This window comes from Sus scrofa, chromosome 10 (assembly GCF_000003025.6).
Source record: "Sus scrofa isolate TJ Tabasco breed Duroc chromosome 10, Sscrofa11.1, whole genome shotgun sequence".
In the NCBI taxonomy this organism is placed as follows: Eukaryota; Metazoa; Chordata; class Mammalia; order Artiodactyla; family Suidae; genus Sus; species Sus scrofa.
The window spans coordinates 55917006-55931937 of record NC_010452.4 but is presented as its reverse complement, the minus strand read 5'-3'; the positions used below and the strand labels follow the sequence as shown (position 1 = coordinate 55931937).

Here is a 14932-nt window from a genome sequence, read left to right as displayed (position 1 = left end):
TGACCCTTATTTACACCTGACCATGACATGATGTGTGTGTGTGTGTGTGTAGGCGGGGTCCATTTGGGCACGATCAACCTCTATTTCATATGCCCCACTACTGAATATTTTATTAGCATAGATATGTCTTTTATGTGAATTGCAACTGGCGTCAGCCCTAAGTCCCGATTGGCACTGCTGCAGTCAGGGCCGTTTTAGTGGGGCATGTAGAAAAGTGTAAGCATATCAGACTACCAGGGCCTAGAGATTTTATACTAGTTTACCAATGACTAGTCTCCAAAAATAACTACTAAGCAAACAAACAAACAAACAAATTACTTCCCTCTTTGCTAAATTTAAGTACCAAAGTTCTCCGTAAGATTATTTCTGTCCACACTGATGATCAAGATCAGCTGGCCTTTGTGTAATAGGTTGTAATATACCTTTAACATCCTTCCACAATGCCATGAGCAGGAAGAAGTCCCACTCCCAGATAGAGGACCAGCCTTCCTCAGTAATAGTGACATCCTCCTGGTGACTCCAGGTACATGTACTACCCCAGAACTGGATGCCATGATGGCCCACATCATAGCAACACAGCTGGGTCATTATAAGGGACATGGACAAGGACCTCGTACCCAAGTGAAACCTGTAGGAGCATGTAATGTGTGTCATTCTAGAGGAGACAACTGCCAGTGTTTGTTTCTCAGTCCAAAAAAATTCAGAGGAGGCCCCCAAATTTTTGGAACCCTTCTGGTTCTCTTACATTTCCTGCAATGAGATCATATGCAACCATCTATTAAGTTAGCAAAAAGGCCTCTACATTTGAGCAAATCTCAACCAGCAGAATGCTCTGGAGGCCATGCAGCAGGCCTCTCAGGTAATGCTTTTCCTTGGCCCTCTGATTTGCGACTGAATTACAGCAACTTCTTTGTTCACCAGTTAGAGTCTTTGGCAAAAGGCAATTGCACAATATTGTGGATTAAATAGGATTTCTAGATGCCCAACTTCCTGGAGTTGGATGAAAGTACACATCTTGTGAAAGACAATTAATTATGTGCCTATTATTGGTGTTAGTGGGTATTGAATACATGACCCATCGCTATGAAAAATATTACAATCAGAAATATTGACCAAATGTTATGAATACTCTAGCTTTTATCCTCTAGTTATCTCAGGGAATTTTCACTTTAGAGCTAAGTGTAAAATATACAGTAAAATACAGATTTATGAAGCAAGGAGAAAATCTCTGGTTGTAATTCATTTAAAGTTACCTGCAATTATTATACTTACTGAGTCTTTTCTCTCTTTGTTTCTTTACTTGCATTTGAGTTTCTGACATTGATTTTTGATGCTCAAGACTAAGATTTTCTTCTGATGCTTTTTCACAAGATACATAAGAGACATATTTAGTTCACTGAATGGAAAAATATACCTATCATAAAATCTTTATATATCAAGTTTATAACAAGTCTATAGTACCACTCCCATTTTTCTGAAGTTATAGCTAAATTTTAATGCTAGATCTGATAAGATTGTGGGAAGAGTTTTACCAGATGTGTGTTTGAAGCTTTCTTATTATCTCATAAACATTTCTAGGCACTATATATAGCTTATATTTGTCTCTATTTCTCCTATGTTATTTATACTTTACAGATCATGTAGACTTCATGGACCAATCAAGAAAATGCCTATGTACAATTTGCTTATACATTATTTGTAATTGCATAAGAATGTGCATACATGGGAGATAGGATGAATAAACTAATACATGCATATAAACTTTATTATGGTAAATAGCATGGAACAAACAGCTGTATGTTAGATATAAAATGAATCAAATGAACCTCTGTAAACTGACCTGGAGGGATTCTGAGGAGACAATATTGAATAGGAAAAAAAAATCTCAAAAGCAGAAATGTTGTATAGTATCTTTTAGGTAAGGGAGAAGGGAAAATAAGAGAATAAGTAAGAAAAAGAGGGAGTTCCCACTGTGGCTCAGCAGGTTACAAACCTGGCTAGTATCCATGAGAACTCAGGTTCGATCCCTGGCCTCACTCAGTGGGTTAAGGATCCACCACTGTCGTGAGCTGTGGTGCAGACAGCAGACGTGGCTCGGATCCAGTGTTGCTGTGGCTGTGGTGTAGACTGACGGCTGCAGCTCTGATTCAACCCCTAGGCTGGGAACTTCCATATGCTACAGTTGTGGCCCTAAAAAGCAAAAAAAGGGAGAGAGAGAGAATTGAGAGTACTTATCTTTACAAAATGAAACACAAGTTAGATAGAAAACAATGTAGTTGGTTACCTACAGGATGAAAGAAAGAGAACTGGGGAGGAAATGGGACTCCTTTATATATACCTTTCTGTGTATTTTTTCTACTTATGGAAGCAGGTTCAGGTTCCACATGTTTCAAAAATAATTGAGGAACTAAAACTGAAAGCTAATTTAAAGAAAATGTACCCACTGAAAGAAAAAAGAAAGCACTAATCCAAGTAACTCATCAATACAATATTTGACATATACCCTCATGCACAGGCAAAGAGTGGAAAGACTGTAAACACAAGACAAAATGTTTTCAGTAGGCTTGTTTTTCCACACCTGTGTGCTTACAATGCCAAAACAATTTTAGAGGCATAACAAGATGGAACAAGTGAGTAAATGCATTATATTATTTAGAGTCAGGATTCACATAGTGAAAGAAAAGATATACACACATGAAATGGAAGAAGGCAGAACAAGGCCTGAGGGGATGAAGTAGAACTGAAGGTTTCCAAGATTTATCATGAATTCTAAATCTGTCTGCAGGTTTATATACACATATATAGATATTTAGGCTAATACATATGTATAAATATACAAATGTATATATTTAAAGTACATACATAAATATGAGAATGTGCTTAAGTAACTTGACTTCAGGCTAAATCTTACATGTAATATTTCAGGCACAATCATAGACAATTAAAAAGGCATTACCTGGCAGTTATGGGGAAAAGTTTCTCAGCTCAAGAGACATGATGCACAGACTGTGCCCTGCAGGCACTGGAGGCAGCTGCAGTCGTAGACACAGCCCTCCCTCCTCTGCCACACTTAGGCACACTGCATTCTCAGTCTAGTCACCTTCAACTGGAGGCCCCCTTAAGGGGGGAGGTGGACTTGACTGAAGTATTGTCCTGCCTAGCATACCTATCGGTAAGGGGATGGGGGCAGGGCTCGAAGAAGCTTTTCTTAGTTCTGATTCAGTATTCAGGACATTTCTCTTCCCAGCCCTCCCACCACCTCTCAGGGACATAGGATCCATAGAACAGTAAGAGCTCTCTGTCTGGTGCTCCTTCACCTGTGAGAGGATCCTCTCCTACATCTCACACCATTTGCACTGATGTATGCAACCCTCAGTGCTGTTTCCAGGGGGGAAACAGAACATTGATACAGCTGGGCCCTTGCAGTTTAGACCCTTCTTTGTGCTATTGCCCTAAGGGAATAAAGGCTTAATTGTTACTTTTAGTTACTTGTTATTTTAATTGATCAAATAAAAAACTGGCACAGAAAAAGAAACCAAAAAGAAAACAAAAAGACAGCTTATAGAATGGGAGGAAACAGTTTCAAATGATGCAACTGACAAGGGGCCTAATCTTTAAAATATACAATTTACCCAATTCAACAGCAAAAAAGCCAACCCAATTGAAAAATGGGCAAAAGACCTGAATGGACATTTCTCCAAGGAAGATGTGCAGATGGCCAACAAGCACATGAAGAAATGCTCTACATCACTGATCATTAGAGAAATGCAAATCAAAACTACCACGAGATACCCCCTCACACCAGTCAGAATGGCCATCATTAATAAGTCCACAAATAACAAGTGCTGGAGGGGGTGTGGAGAAAAGGGAACCCTCATGCACTGTTGGTGGGAATGTAAGCTGGTACAACCACCATGGAGAACAGTATGGAGGTACCTTAGAAATCTATACATAGAAGTGTCATATGACCCAGCAATCCCACTCTTAGGCATATATCTAGACAAAACTCTCTTTAAAAGAGACATATGCATCCGCATGTTCATTTCTGTACTATTCACAATAGCCAAGACATGGAAACAACCCAAATGTCCACTGACAGATGACTGGATTAGGAAAATGTGGTATATATACACAATGGAATACTACTCAGCCATAAAAAAGAACAAAATAATGCCATATGCAGCAACATGGATAGAACTAGAGACTCTCATCCTGAGTGAAGTAAGTCAGAAGAGAAAGACAAATATCACATGATATCACTTATATCTGGAATCTAATATATGGCATAAATGAACTTTTCCAAAGAAAAGAAAATCATGGACTTGGAGAACAGACTTGTGGTTGCCAAGGGGGAAGGGGAGGAAGTGGGAGGGACTGGGAACTTGGGGTAAATAGATGCAGAATGTTGCCTTCGGGATGGATTAGCAATGGGATCCTGCTGTATAGCACTGGGAACTCTGTCTAGTCAATTATGATGGAACATGTAAGGTGAGAAAAAAGAATGTATACATGTAAGTATCACTGGGTCACCATGCTATACAGTAGAAAAAATATATATAAATAAAAGATAAAAAATTAAATTAAAAAAAAGATAAACCAGAAAACAAAGTAGTTTGTTATGAAAGTCACTATAGTCCATGTTCACTGAATTGCACTTGGTAACCACTCTTTGTGTTAAGTTTGTCCCTGACATTGATAGACAGCCTTCAAGATAGTGAATTTTTGAGGCTCATTTTTAATGAAAAAGTATGTGAAGCTCTCAAGATTGCTTTGCCAGTGACTTGAGACCACTTAGACTGCACTTCTCCTCTGTCATTAAGGAGGTAACTTGCTAAACCTGGTAAGGACCATTCAAAGGGCCACTACAGTGGCCACTTTGCCCAAGGAAGTGGGAAGGGCAATGATGTGAACACAATTCCTTCCCCTTCCCCAGCTCCTTTCTCAGGTTTGGTCTACCTATGATGAGTTTCCTGACACTGAAAAAGAAATGTTTTATTTTAACTAATCATATAGCTATCTAGAAGATGCCTGATGAGCCACTCTGATGGCCCTTTGGTTTAAAAAAGAGCAGCAAGAACAGTGGATGATGAGACTCGTAACCAGACTCAAATTTCCACTGTCATCTCTGCCACTGTTGCTCGTTTCCTAGCTCTAATAAACTTCCTTATTAGGTGATGTCAAGTGGTTCACAAGACAAGCCAGATCTTCACTGACAAAGTTCAGAGAAAGGAAAAACCAGCAACGGATAGACAATAATGTTTTGCCACTGAAGAAAGTGACCTAAAAGTGATAATAAAGAATCCAATTACGGGGGATCTGGTTAAGCGGTTTCCCAAGGAAATCTCTGGGTGTAGTTACTCAACAATGGTCTCAAAAGCGGACACTGACAGAATTCCCACCAAGGAAATCATGGCCAGGTAGCAGTTCATAGGTGACCCAACACATAGACACTATAGAGTCCAAATGATGACACCTATGACAAACACAGTTGCCCTTCCTTCTGCACTTCCCAGTGCATCTTGAGATGAATCGAGATACCTCCCAACCCCAATATATTACTTCAACTCAACCTCTCAGTTTTCCATATAAATAAAAATTAAGGTTAGGTCAAGCTCCTTATTTCCCCAATTGTGACATTAGGATGTGTGCTAAGGTCACAGTTCAATGAGGAGATAGATGAGAATTGTGTATTTGGGCCTTTGAACACTGATGCACACATGAATACGGTCTCTATAACCAATGACATTACAATGGGGAGGAAAGCGATAATGCTCACTGGTTTCTGGTCTGAGCTCACCAAATGGGACCTTCATCCAAATCCAGCCGAGTGTATCCTTACATGCCACTAAAAATCTCCATTGTTATGGCTTCCATTACTGAATGTATTACTTTTTTTTTTTTTTTTTGGTCTTTTATCTTTTTTCTAGGCCCACACCTGTGGCATATGGAGGTTCCCAGGTGAGGGGTCCATTCGGAGATGTAGCCTTGGCTATGCCACAGCCACAGCAATGCCAGATCCAAGCCACATCTCTGAAATACACCATAGTTCACAGCAATGCCAGAGCCTTAACCCACTGAGTGAGGCTGGGAATCGAACCTGAGTCCTCATGGATGCTAGTCAGGTCCGTTAACTGCTGAGCCAAGACAGGAACTCTGAATGTATTACTGATATAAAAGTATTTTCTAAATGCATCTCACTTGCCTCTACCTCTAAACCCTGGTAGGAACTGCTGCATTTTAGGACCATGTTAGTGGTACATGTGGAAAACTAGGCATCTATCAGATTACCAGTGTCTAGCACCTTTACCATCACCAAAAAACTCATGGTCCTCATTGCTGAGCTTAATGAAACATAAGATCTCCATCAAGTTATTTCTCTATTTATAAGCCCTTTAAGTTTGAGTGTGAGGCCTTGGATGCCTAGAGACTCAACTGATTATCACTGTCCACAGTACAGCTCTGGGCACTGACATCACGAGCCTTGTGACCTTCATAGAAGTTTATTGCCCAAGCTGAGTGAGGTAGGTATGCAGCAACTGATATCACAAGTGCACTTTTTAACATTCTGGTTCACACAAATGGTCAGGATAAGTTTGCCTAATGTGGAAAGAGTTTCAGCATAACTTTAATGCCCTTCCACACACCTGTGACCTAGAAAAAGTTTCAAGATTGAGTCGTAACCTTCCACTCTATTGATGACAACTTCTACCAGACCCAGACAAGAGTACTATCCAACAAAGACCCGATTCTGTGATGGTTATGTGTGGCAACACAGCTGGGTCATTAATATAAACAGGTACCAGGACCTAGTACCCAAGTTAAATCCTTGCAGGCAAAGTGGAAAGGGGTACATTGTCTCACCCCAAGATCCAAGGGATGAAGCTTCTTCCCTTCTCTATTCCCCAAATATAAAGGAGGCCAAGCTTTTCCCCAACCCTTGCAAAGAGGCAAGCTTATTTCCCTCTCCATCACAACAAACACAAAGGACACTCAGTGAGGTGTGTGTATGAATATGTGCGTGTACATGTGCATATAAATATAATTATATATATATTCAACTCAAGGCCAAAATCCTGGGTTTGATATTGCAGGTCAAACCAGACAATTACAAAGTCTCTATGTGACAGTTCTCTTTGGACAATACTTCTCACTCCACACCAAATGTGATGCATACCCAGTGAATATCAGACACTGGAGGCAGTTGCAGTGGAGGACTAAGGCCCATCACACCATGCTCTTTTACACTCTAGATTCCTATACCTGGTGCTTCCAGCAGAGGCCTCCTTGTGAAAGGAGGAGAGGTCAGCTGATCACTGTACTTCTAAGGTGCCTGTGTAGACCACTTAATCGGGGGAACTTGAAAATATTTTCCTCAGTTACTACGCAGTATTCAAGACTTTTACACTCTTAATCCATTCTACTTCAATAGCCACAAGTTCCTGGGGTCATAAAATGGCAAGAGCCTTTTGTCTGGAACTCCTTTAGCTATGAGATAATCTTCCCCCAACCCCTACTCCCATCTGCACTGATATATCTGACCTTTGCCTGGTTTGGTTCCATGGGGTGAATGGAACATTGGTGGAGCTGGGGCCCTTTTCTGTTTAGACTCTTGCTCATACTATTGTAGGAAGTGAATTAAAGCTTATTACTTTCAATTTGGCTTGCTATCTTAGTTGAACAAGTCAAAACTGGCAGCTTTCTCCAGTAGACTGGCACAGAGAACAACGCAGTCAATAAAGTAAAATTTCTTTCTGGAAGGAGAACTTTGGTAGGTGCTAGTGGGACTCTTTCACGGCATGCTGCTGGATCATTTGCAAGAGCCAAAGGGTCCCACAGGGCACATCACCAGTCAGGCTAACATGTCTCCAAAAGTGCTACACTGCGGTGCTCTCCAGGATATTATCATTGTATTGTCTTTGCAATTCTGCTCACATTCTTCCAAGCCCTGATGGAATTAATGCAGTTAAGGACATGTTAGAGGAGCATAAAATTGTGAACCTACCCAAGTACCAGCACCTAGTACCTCTGTCTCCCAAAAATCAGCCTGGGAAGAAAAAGAAATAACTGCCCTCTTTGCAGAGCTTAATGCAACAAAGTCTCCTTGATACTATATTCCAATTCAATAAGTCAGTTGAATTGTGCACCTGACCTTGAGATCATAGATACTCAATTGATTTTGGCTGTTCAATCAAAGAGGATAGCCTTGGCCTCAGTGGTATCTGACATTGTGACAGTTGTAGAAACTTGTCCAGTGTGTAGGAACTTGCCTTGCAGCAATGATATCACAAATGTCCTTTTCAGTGTCCCTCTGAACAGGTATGATTCAGACCAGTTCATCTTTATGTGGAATGAATACAATTCACCACTCATAACCTTCCACATAGCTACCCAAATTCCAATCTGTCATCGATGCACAGACCATAATCTGGAAAATATCCTATTGTCAAAGGAGAAACTAATTCTCTACCTTACTGATAATATCATCCTATTGGGTCCACAGATGGGAACTACCCAGCAGAACCTGGATACCCTGCTGACACACAGGTGGCAACTTGCTGGATCACTATTACAGAAAATGTACAAGTACCCAAGTGAAGTTTCTGGACATGATCTATAAGCAGTAAGGTGTCTCACTGTCTCATTCCATGAAAGAAGAGTAGCTTGGACCCTCCCTGCTCCAACAATTAAAAAGGAGGCTCAGAGGTGAAATCAAGATGGTAGAGGAGTAAGATGTGGCACTCACCTCCCACAAACACATTAAAAAAAAACCATCTACATTTAGAACAATTTGCATAGAACATCTACTGAATGCTGGTAGAGACCTCAGCTCCAAAAAGGGCAACAAACCCTCCACATAACTGGGTAGAACAAAAGGAAAAAAAGAGAGAAAAGAGAAAAAAGAAGAAAGAATCAGGAGAAGACCAGCACTCTTAGGAGGGGGCTGTGAGAGAAAAGAATCCACACCCTGGAAGGCCAACTAACTGATGGGAACATCAGCCAGGATGGAGCAGGAAACTTAAAGCCTTGGAGAAAAGCACAGCAGGCTTTCAGAGGAAGGCAAAGTAGAGAGAGAGCTGGATAGACCATCAATACCACTGCCTGGGACACCACAGCCTGAGACAATCAGGTGGGGGCTGGGCACTGAGACTTGGACTACAGAGGTCCTTTCCAGGAAAAGGACTAGAATTAGCTGTGTGGAGACAACCTGAGGGGCTAGGGACAGGTATGCCATGGGCTAGGTAGCAGTGTACCACAGCTGAGGGAGTGTGGGAGGAGGCCTGACTCTGCCAGAGAAGCAAGGTGCCACTGTTGGGGAGGTCGAGGAGAAGGGGTAGGACTGCCATAGGAGCATCTTTTTCTGTGCACACAAAGGCTCTCAAGAGGCACTTCTTATGTGGGCTACAGGGGTGGGTGCAAACTGCTGCAGCAGCCATCTTGGACTCTTGAGGTGGGCGTTGCCCTCCCACTAAAGTTCCCATAATAGGCACCCCCTATGGCTCCAGTCACATCAGGAGCATTGCTGCCATGGACAGCCTTATAACCAAGTGCCACCCATTGCCCTCCACCCCTGGGAATACACATGCCCCATCATTACCACACCTGCACCTCCCTGAGGGTCACTGCCACTGATCAGGGCTCTGCAACTAGGAGCAGCCTGTGTCCCCATCTCCACATGTGTCCATGCAACCAGGCACTGGCTATAGGTGCTGCCCATTGCCCCCACCTTCCTAGAAGCACACACAGGCCATAAATCTGCACTCCTGGAATCAAGGAGATAATGGCCTGCGCACATTAGGGAAAGAGGCAGCAAACGTCCAAACAGCTAAAATACTACTACTACTACTACTACTACTACTACTACTACTACTACTACTACTACTACTACAGCCCTCACAAACTACCCAGGGACGTTCCTGCATAAAAACAGCTCTCCAAGACCACAGTAGATAACTGTATTCCCTAAACTCACAGAATAAGAAAAATATAAGCAAAACAAAGAGGCACAGGAACGATTCCCAGTTAAAAGAATGAGAATTCCACTGAAAAAGCAAATAATAAAAAAGACCTCTGCAGTCTAATAGACATCAAGTTCAAAAAGGACATAATGAAAATACTGAAGGAATTAAGAATGTATATCAACAGTAACACAGATCACTTTAAAAAGGAACTAGAAACTATAAAGAGGAGGCAAGAAAAGTTAGAAAATTCATTTGCAGAGATGCAAGCTGAGTTAAAAGCACTGAACAGCAGAATGAATAACACAAAGGAACAAATAAGTGATGTGGAAGATAGAATAACGGAAATTATCCAATAGGGACAGCAGACAGAAAACCAAATAAAAAACATGAAAGCAATATAAGAGGTCTATAGGATAATGTAAAGCATGCCAATCTACACATAATAGGGATTCCAGGAGAAGAAAAAGAAAAGGGGATTGAAAACTTTCCAAATCTAAAGGATATCAGGCCAGAAGAGAGTGGCAAGATATAGTCAAAGTTCTAAAAGAGAAAAATCCGCAGCCTAGAATACTCTACGCAGCAAGATTATCATTTTAAATAAAAGGAGAGGGGGTTCCCTTTGTGGCTCAGTGGAAACAAACCCAATTAGTATCCATGAGGATGCGGGTTTGGTCCCTGGCCTTGTTCAGTGGGTTAAGGATCAGTATTTCTATGAGCTGTGGTATGAGTTGCAGATGTGGCTCAGATACTGCACTGCTGTAGCTGTGGCAGAGGCTGGTGGCTGCAGCTCCAATTCAACCCCTAGCCTGGGACTTCCATATGCTGCAGGTGTGGGCCTAAAAATAAATAAATAAATAAATAAATAAATAAATAAATAAGTAAAATCAAATAAAAGGAGAAGTGAAGAATTCCTCTGACAAACAAAAACTAAAATACAGCATCCTAAATCCATTCTAAAAGAAATACCAAGAGGTCTCCTCCAAATAGGAAAGAAGTAAGAAGATACAGGATGGAGGGAATCACAATTGGAAATAATCACTTAAATTAGCCAAAACACAGATCTAAAAGAAAAAAAATATTTGTGAAAGTGATGATAAACACAAGGAGGAGCAAAAGGATAAATATGAAGATGTAAAAAAGGAATCAAAATCATGAAATGTGGGGAAGAAGAGTAAGAAAATCTAAACTTTTTTATTTTAGAATATGTTTGAGCCTATGACTGTCAGTCTAAAGCAAGCAGATATAGGAACAGGTTAACATATGTGAAAAACTGGACAAACACAAATCAAAACCAAATACATATTCACAAAAACCAAAAAGAAGAGGACACAAGCATAAAATAAAAGGAATCATCCAACCAAAAAAAGAAGGGAACAAAGGAGAAACAGAGAATCACCTGGAAAACAGGATTTAAAATGGCAATAAATACATATCTATTAATAATTACTTTAAATGCCCAGGGGATGAATGCTCTAACCAAGAGCCAGAGTGGCAGACTGGATAAAAAAAAAAAAGAACCTGCAGTATGCTGCCCACAAGAGACCCACTTTAGGGCAAAGGATACATATAAATTGAAAGTGAGGGAATGGAAAAAGACATTTCTTGTGAATGGAAATGACAGGAAACCAGGAGTTGCAATACTCACATCAGACAAAATAGGCTTTAAAACAAAGGCCATAAAGAAAGACAAAGAAGGACACTATTTCGTGATATAAAAATCAATTCAACAACTTGTCAATATATGTCCCTAGTATAGAAGTACCCAGATATATAAAACAAATACTAACATACATAAAAAGAGAAACTGATGGGAGTACAATAATAATAGGAGATTTTGACACCATACTCACATCAATGGCCAGATCCTCTAGACAGAAAATTAATAAGGCAACAGAGATCCTAACTGACCCAATAGAACAGTTAGACTTAATCTTTTTAGGACATTATATCAAAAAAACCCAGAATACACATTCTTTTTAAGTGCATATGGAACATTCTCGGACTGACCACATACCGAGGCACAAAACTAACCTCAACCAATTTAAGACAATAGAAATTATTTCAAGCATCTTCTCTGACCACAATAGCATGAAATCAGAATCAACCATAGGAAAAGAAATGAGAAAAAACTGACTTCATGGAAACTAAATAACATGCTAGTAAAAACCCAATGAGTTAATGAGGAAATCAAAAAGGAAATTAAAAAAATACCTCGAGACAAACAACAAGGAGAACACAACCATACAAAATCTATGGGATGCTGCAGAAGCAGTTCTTAGGCAGAAGTTCGCAATGATACAGAACTTCCTAAAAAAAGGAAAATCTCAAATGAACAACCTAATCTACCATCTAACAGAATTAGAAAGAGAAGAACAAAGCCTAACGTCAGCAGAAGGAAGGAAATCATAAAGATCAGAGAAGAAATCAATAAAACAGAGAGTTAAAAAACAATAGAAAAAAATCAATAAAACAAAGAGCTAGTTCTTTGAAAGGGTAAACAAAATTGACAAACCTCTGGTCAGGTTCACCAAGAGGTTTATTTTTGGGTTATAAACAAATAAGAAATGAAAAATGAGATATAAAAGAAGAAAGAAAAGGGAGAAATCTCAACTGATAGTCCTTAAGAAAACACTATGAACAATTACATGCCAACAAATTTGACAATCTAGAAGAAATGGACAGCTTTCTAAAAACATACAGCCCACCTAAACTGAATCAAGAAGAGATAATTTGGACAGACCTAAACAGACATTTCTCCAAAGACATAAAGATGACCAGTAGGCATATGAAAAAATGCTCAACAACCCTAATTATTAGAGAAATGCAGATCAAAACTATAGTGAGGTACCATCTCACAATGCTAAGAATGGCTATCATGAATAAGTCTACAATAAATGCTGGGGAGGGTGTGAAGAAAAGGGAAACTTCTTTCCCTGCTGGGTGGGAATCTAAGTGGGTACAGCCACTCTGGAGAACAGTATGAAGCCTCCCAGAAAACTAAATATAGAACTACCAATATGACCCAGCTATTCCACTCCTGAGCATATATCTGACAAAACTATAATTCAGAAAGATACATGCACCTCTCTTCATTGCAGCACTATTCACAATAGCCAAGACATGGAAACAACCTAAACGTCCACTGACAGAAGAATGGATTAAGAAGATGTGGTACACACACACACAACCACACCCACACCCACACACAATGGAATACTACTCAGCCATAAAAAGAACAAAAAAATGCCAGTTTTAGCAACGTGGATGGAACTAAAGATTCTCATACTGAGTGAAGGAAGTCAGAAACAGAAAGACAAATACAAATGATATCACTTATACATGGAATCTAAAATACAGCACAAATGAACCTATCTACAAAAAATGGAAACAGACTCGCAGGCATAGAGAACAGACTTGCGGATGTCAAGGGGGAGAGGGTTGGGAGTGGGATAGACTGAGAGTTTGGGGTTAGTAGATGCGAACTATTGCATTTAGAATGGATAAGCTCTGAGACCCTACTGTATAGCACAGGGAAGTATATCCAGTATCTTGGGATAGAACACAATGAAAGACAATATGAGGAAGAGAATGTATCTATGTCTATGCCTGGGTCACTTTGCTATATAGCAGAAACTGGCACAACACTGCAAATCAACTATATGTTAAGAAATTTTTTTAAAATAAAGACAAAAAGAAAAAGAGAAAAAAAGAATTTAAAGTTATCTAATTATACTTACTAATGAGCCTTTCATCTCCAGAAGATTTTTTCTTCTCTACCTGCATTTCTGTTTCTGACTTTGAGTCTTCATGCTTAAGCATAAGATTTTTACCTGATACATCAGCACTGCCTACATAAAGAGACACATTTAGTACATTAGACAGAAAAACAGATATATTGTGAAATCCTTAGATACCTAACTTAGGCGTTTCTCTCATTTTTATAAATACAAAATATAAGAAATTACCATAATGCTAGACCTGACATAAAAATGGTGAGAACTTTAATGTGTTTCTTATTATTTCACAAATATTCCTTGGTATCAAATATATTTTATATTAGTCCTTACTTATTTTATATTATTTATAATTTAGGTTAATATATATTCATAGACCAAAGAATGAAAATGCACATGTAAATGTTATTCATTACACTGTATTTTTAATTTCAAAATACTCAAAAGTACCTAAATGTACTGGCATATGAGATTGGTTGAAATACAAGGTATATACTATAAGTTAGGGTATTATAAACTATAGTGTATAATATGGTACAAAGAGTTATACATAAAGCTCTAAAAGTAATGAAAAAATATTTATAATCCAAATTGCAGGGATTGTTAGGAGACAGGGTAGTGTAGAAAAGAATAGAGAAGCTATCAAGTATGTTTTTAGGAAAGAAAGAATAGGAAATAAAAAGAAAATATAAGATACTTACCTTTAGAAAAAGAAATAAAGGAAAGATAAACCAGAAAACATTGTAGTTGGTCACCAAAAGTTGTATAAACCCTGCACGCAGAACTGGAAACAACTACTGTTAAATCTAAGTATGTTCCTGGCTGTGATGACAGCCTATGGTGCAGCAAATATTTCTCAATTTTAATGAGAAACTAGGAAGAGCCCTCGGGATTGCTTTTTGCCCAGTGACCCAAAGAAACCATAGAGATTTGGATAGTTTGACTCCACCATAAAGAAAGTAATCTTGTTAAAATAAATTAGGGAGAATAGCACCTTTTCTGGTGTGTCACTGTAGGCCCCCTTCTTTCAGAACATTTTCCACGGCCACTTTATCCAAGAAGGATGAGGAAAGGGGCAGGTGGAAGAAACGTCATGTACATCTGAGACCCTTTTCTTTCTTTGCTAGATATTATTTGCTCTTGGACTCACATGGGCCAACTGTGGTGAATTTCTTGACACTAGAAAACTTTTTTGGACCATTCTTATGGCCAACTATAAGGTGCTCTTCAAGTCACCTG

The 14932-nt window shown here is 39.4% G+C and overlaps 1 protein-coding gene across 1 annotated transcript in view; it reads right to left on the bottom strand.

Moving 5' to 3' along the window:
• CCDC7 (coiled-coil domain containing 7) overlaps positions 1-14932 on the bottom strand; it is a 341366-nt gene that overhangs the window by 120520 nt on the left and 205914 nt on the right. Inside the window, 2 exon segments of the mRNA XM_021064965.1 lie at positions 1273-1359; positions 13697-13807. Of these exon segments, the coding sequence (XP_020920624.1) occupies positions 1273-1359; positions 13697-13807 (198 nt within the window).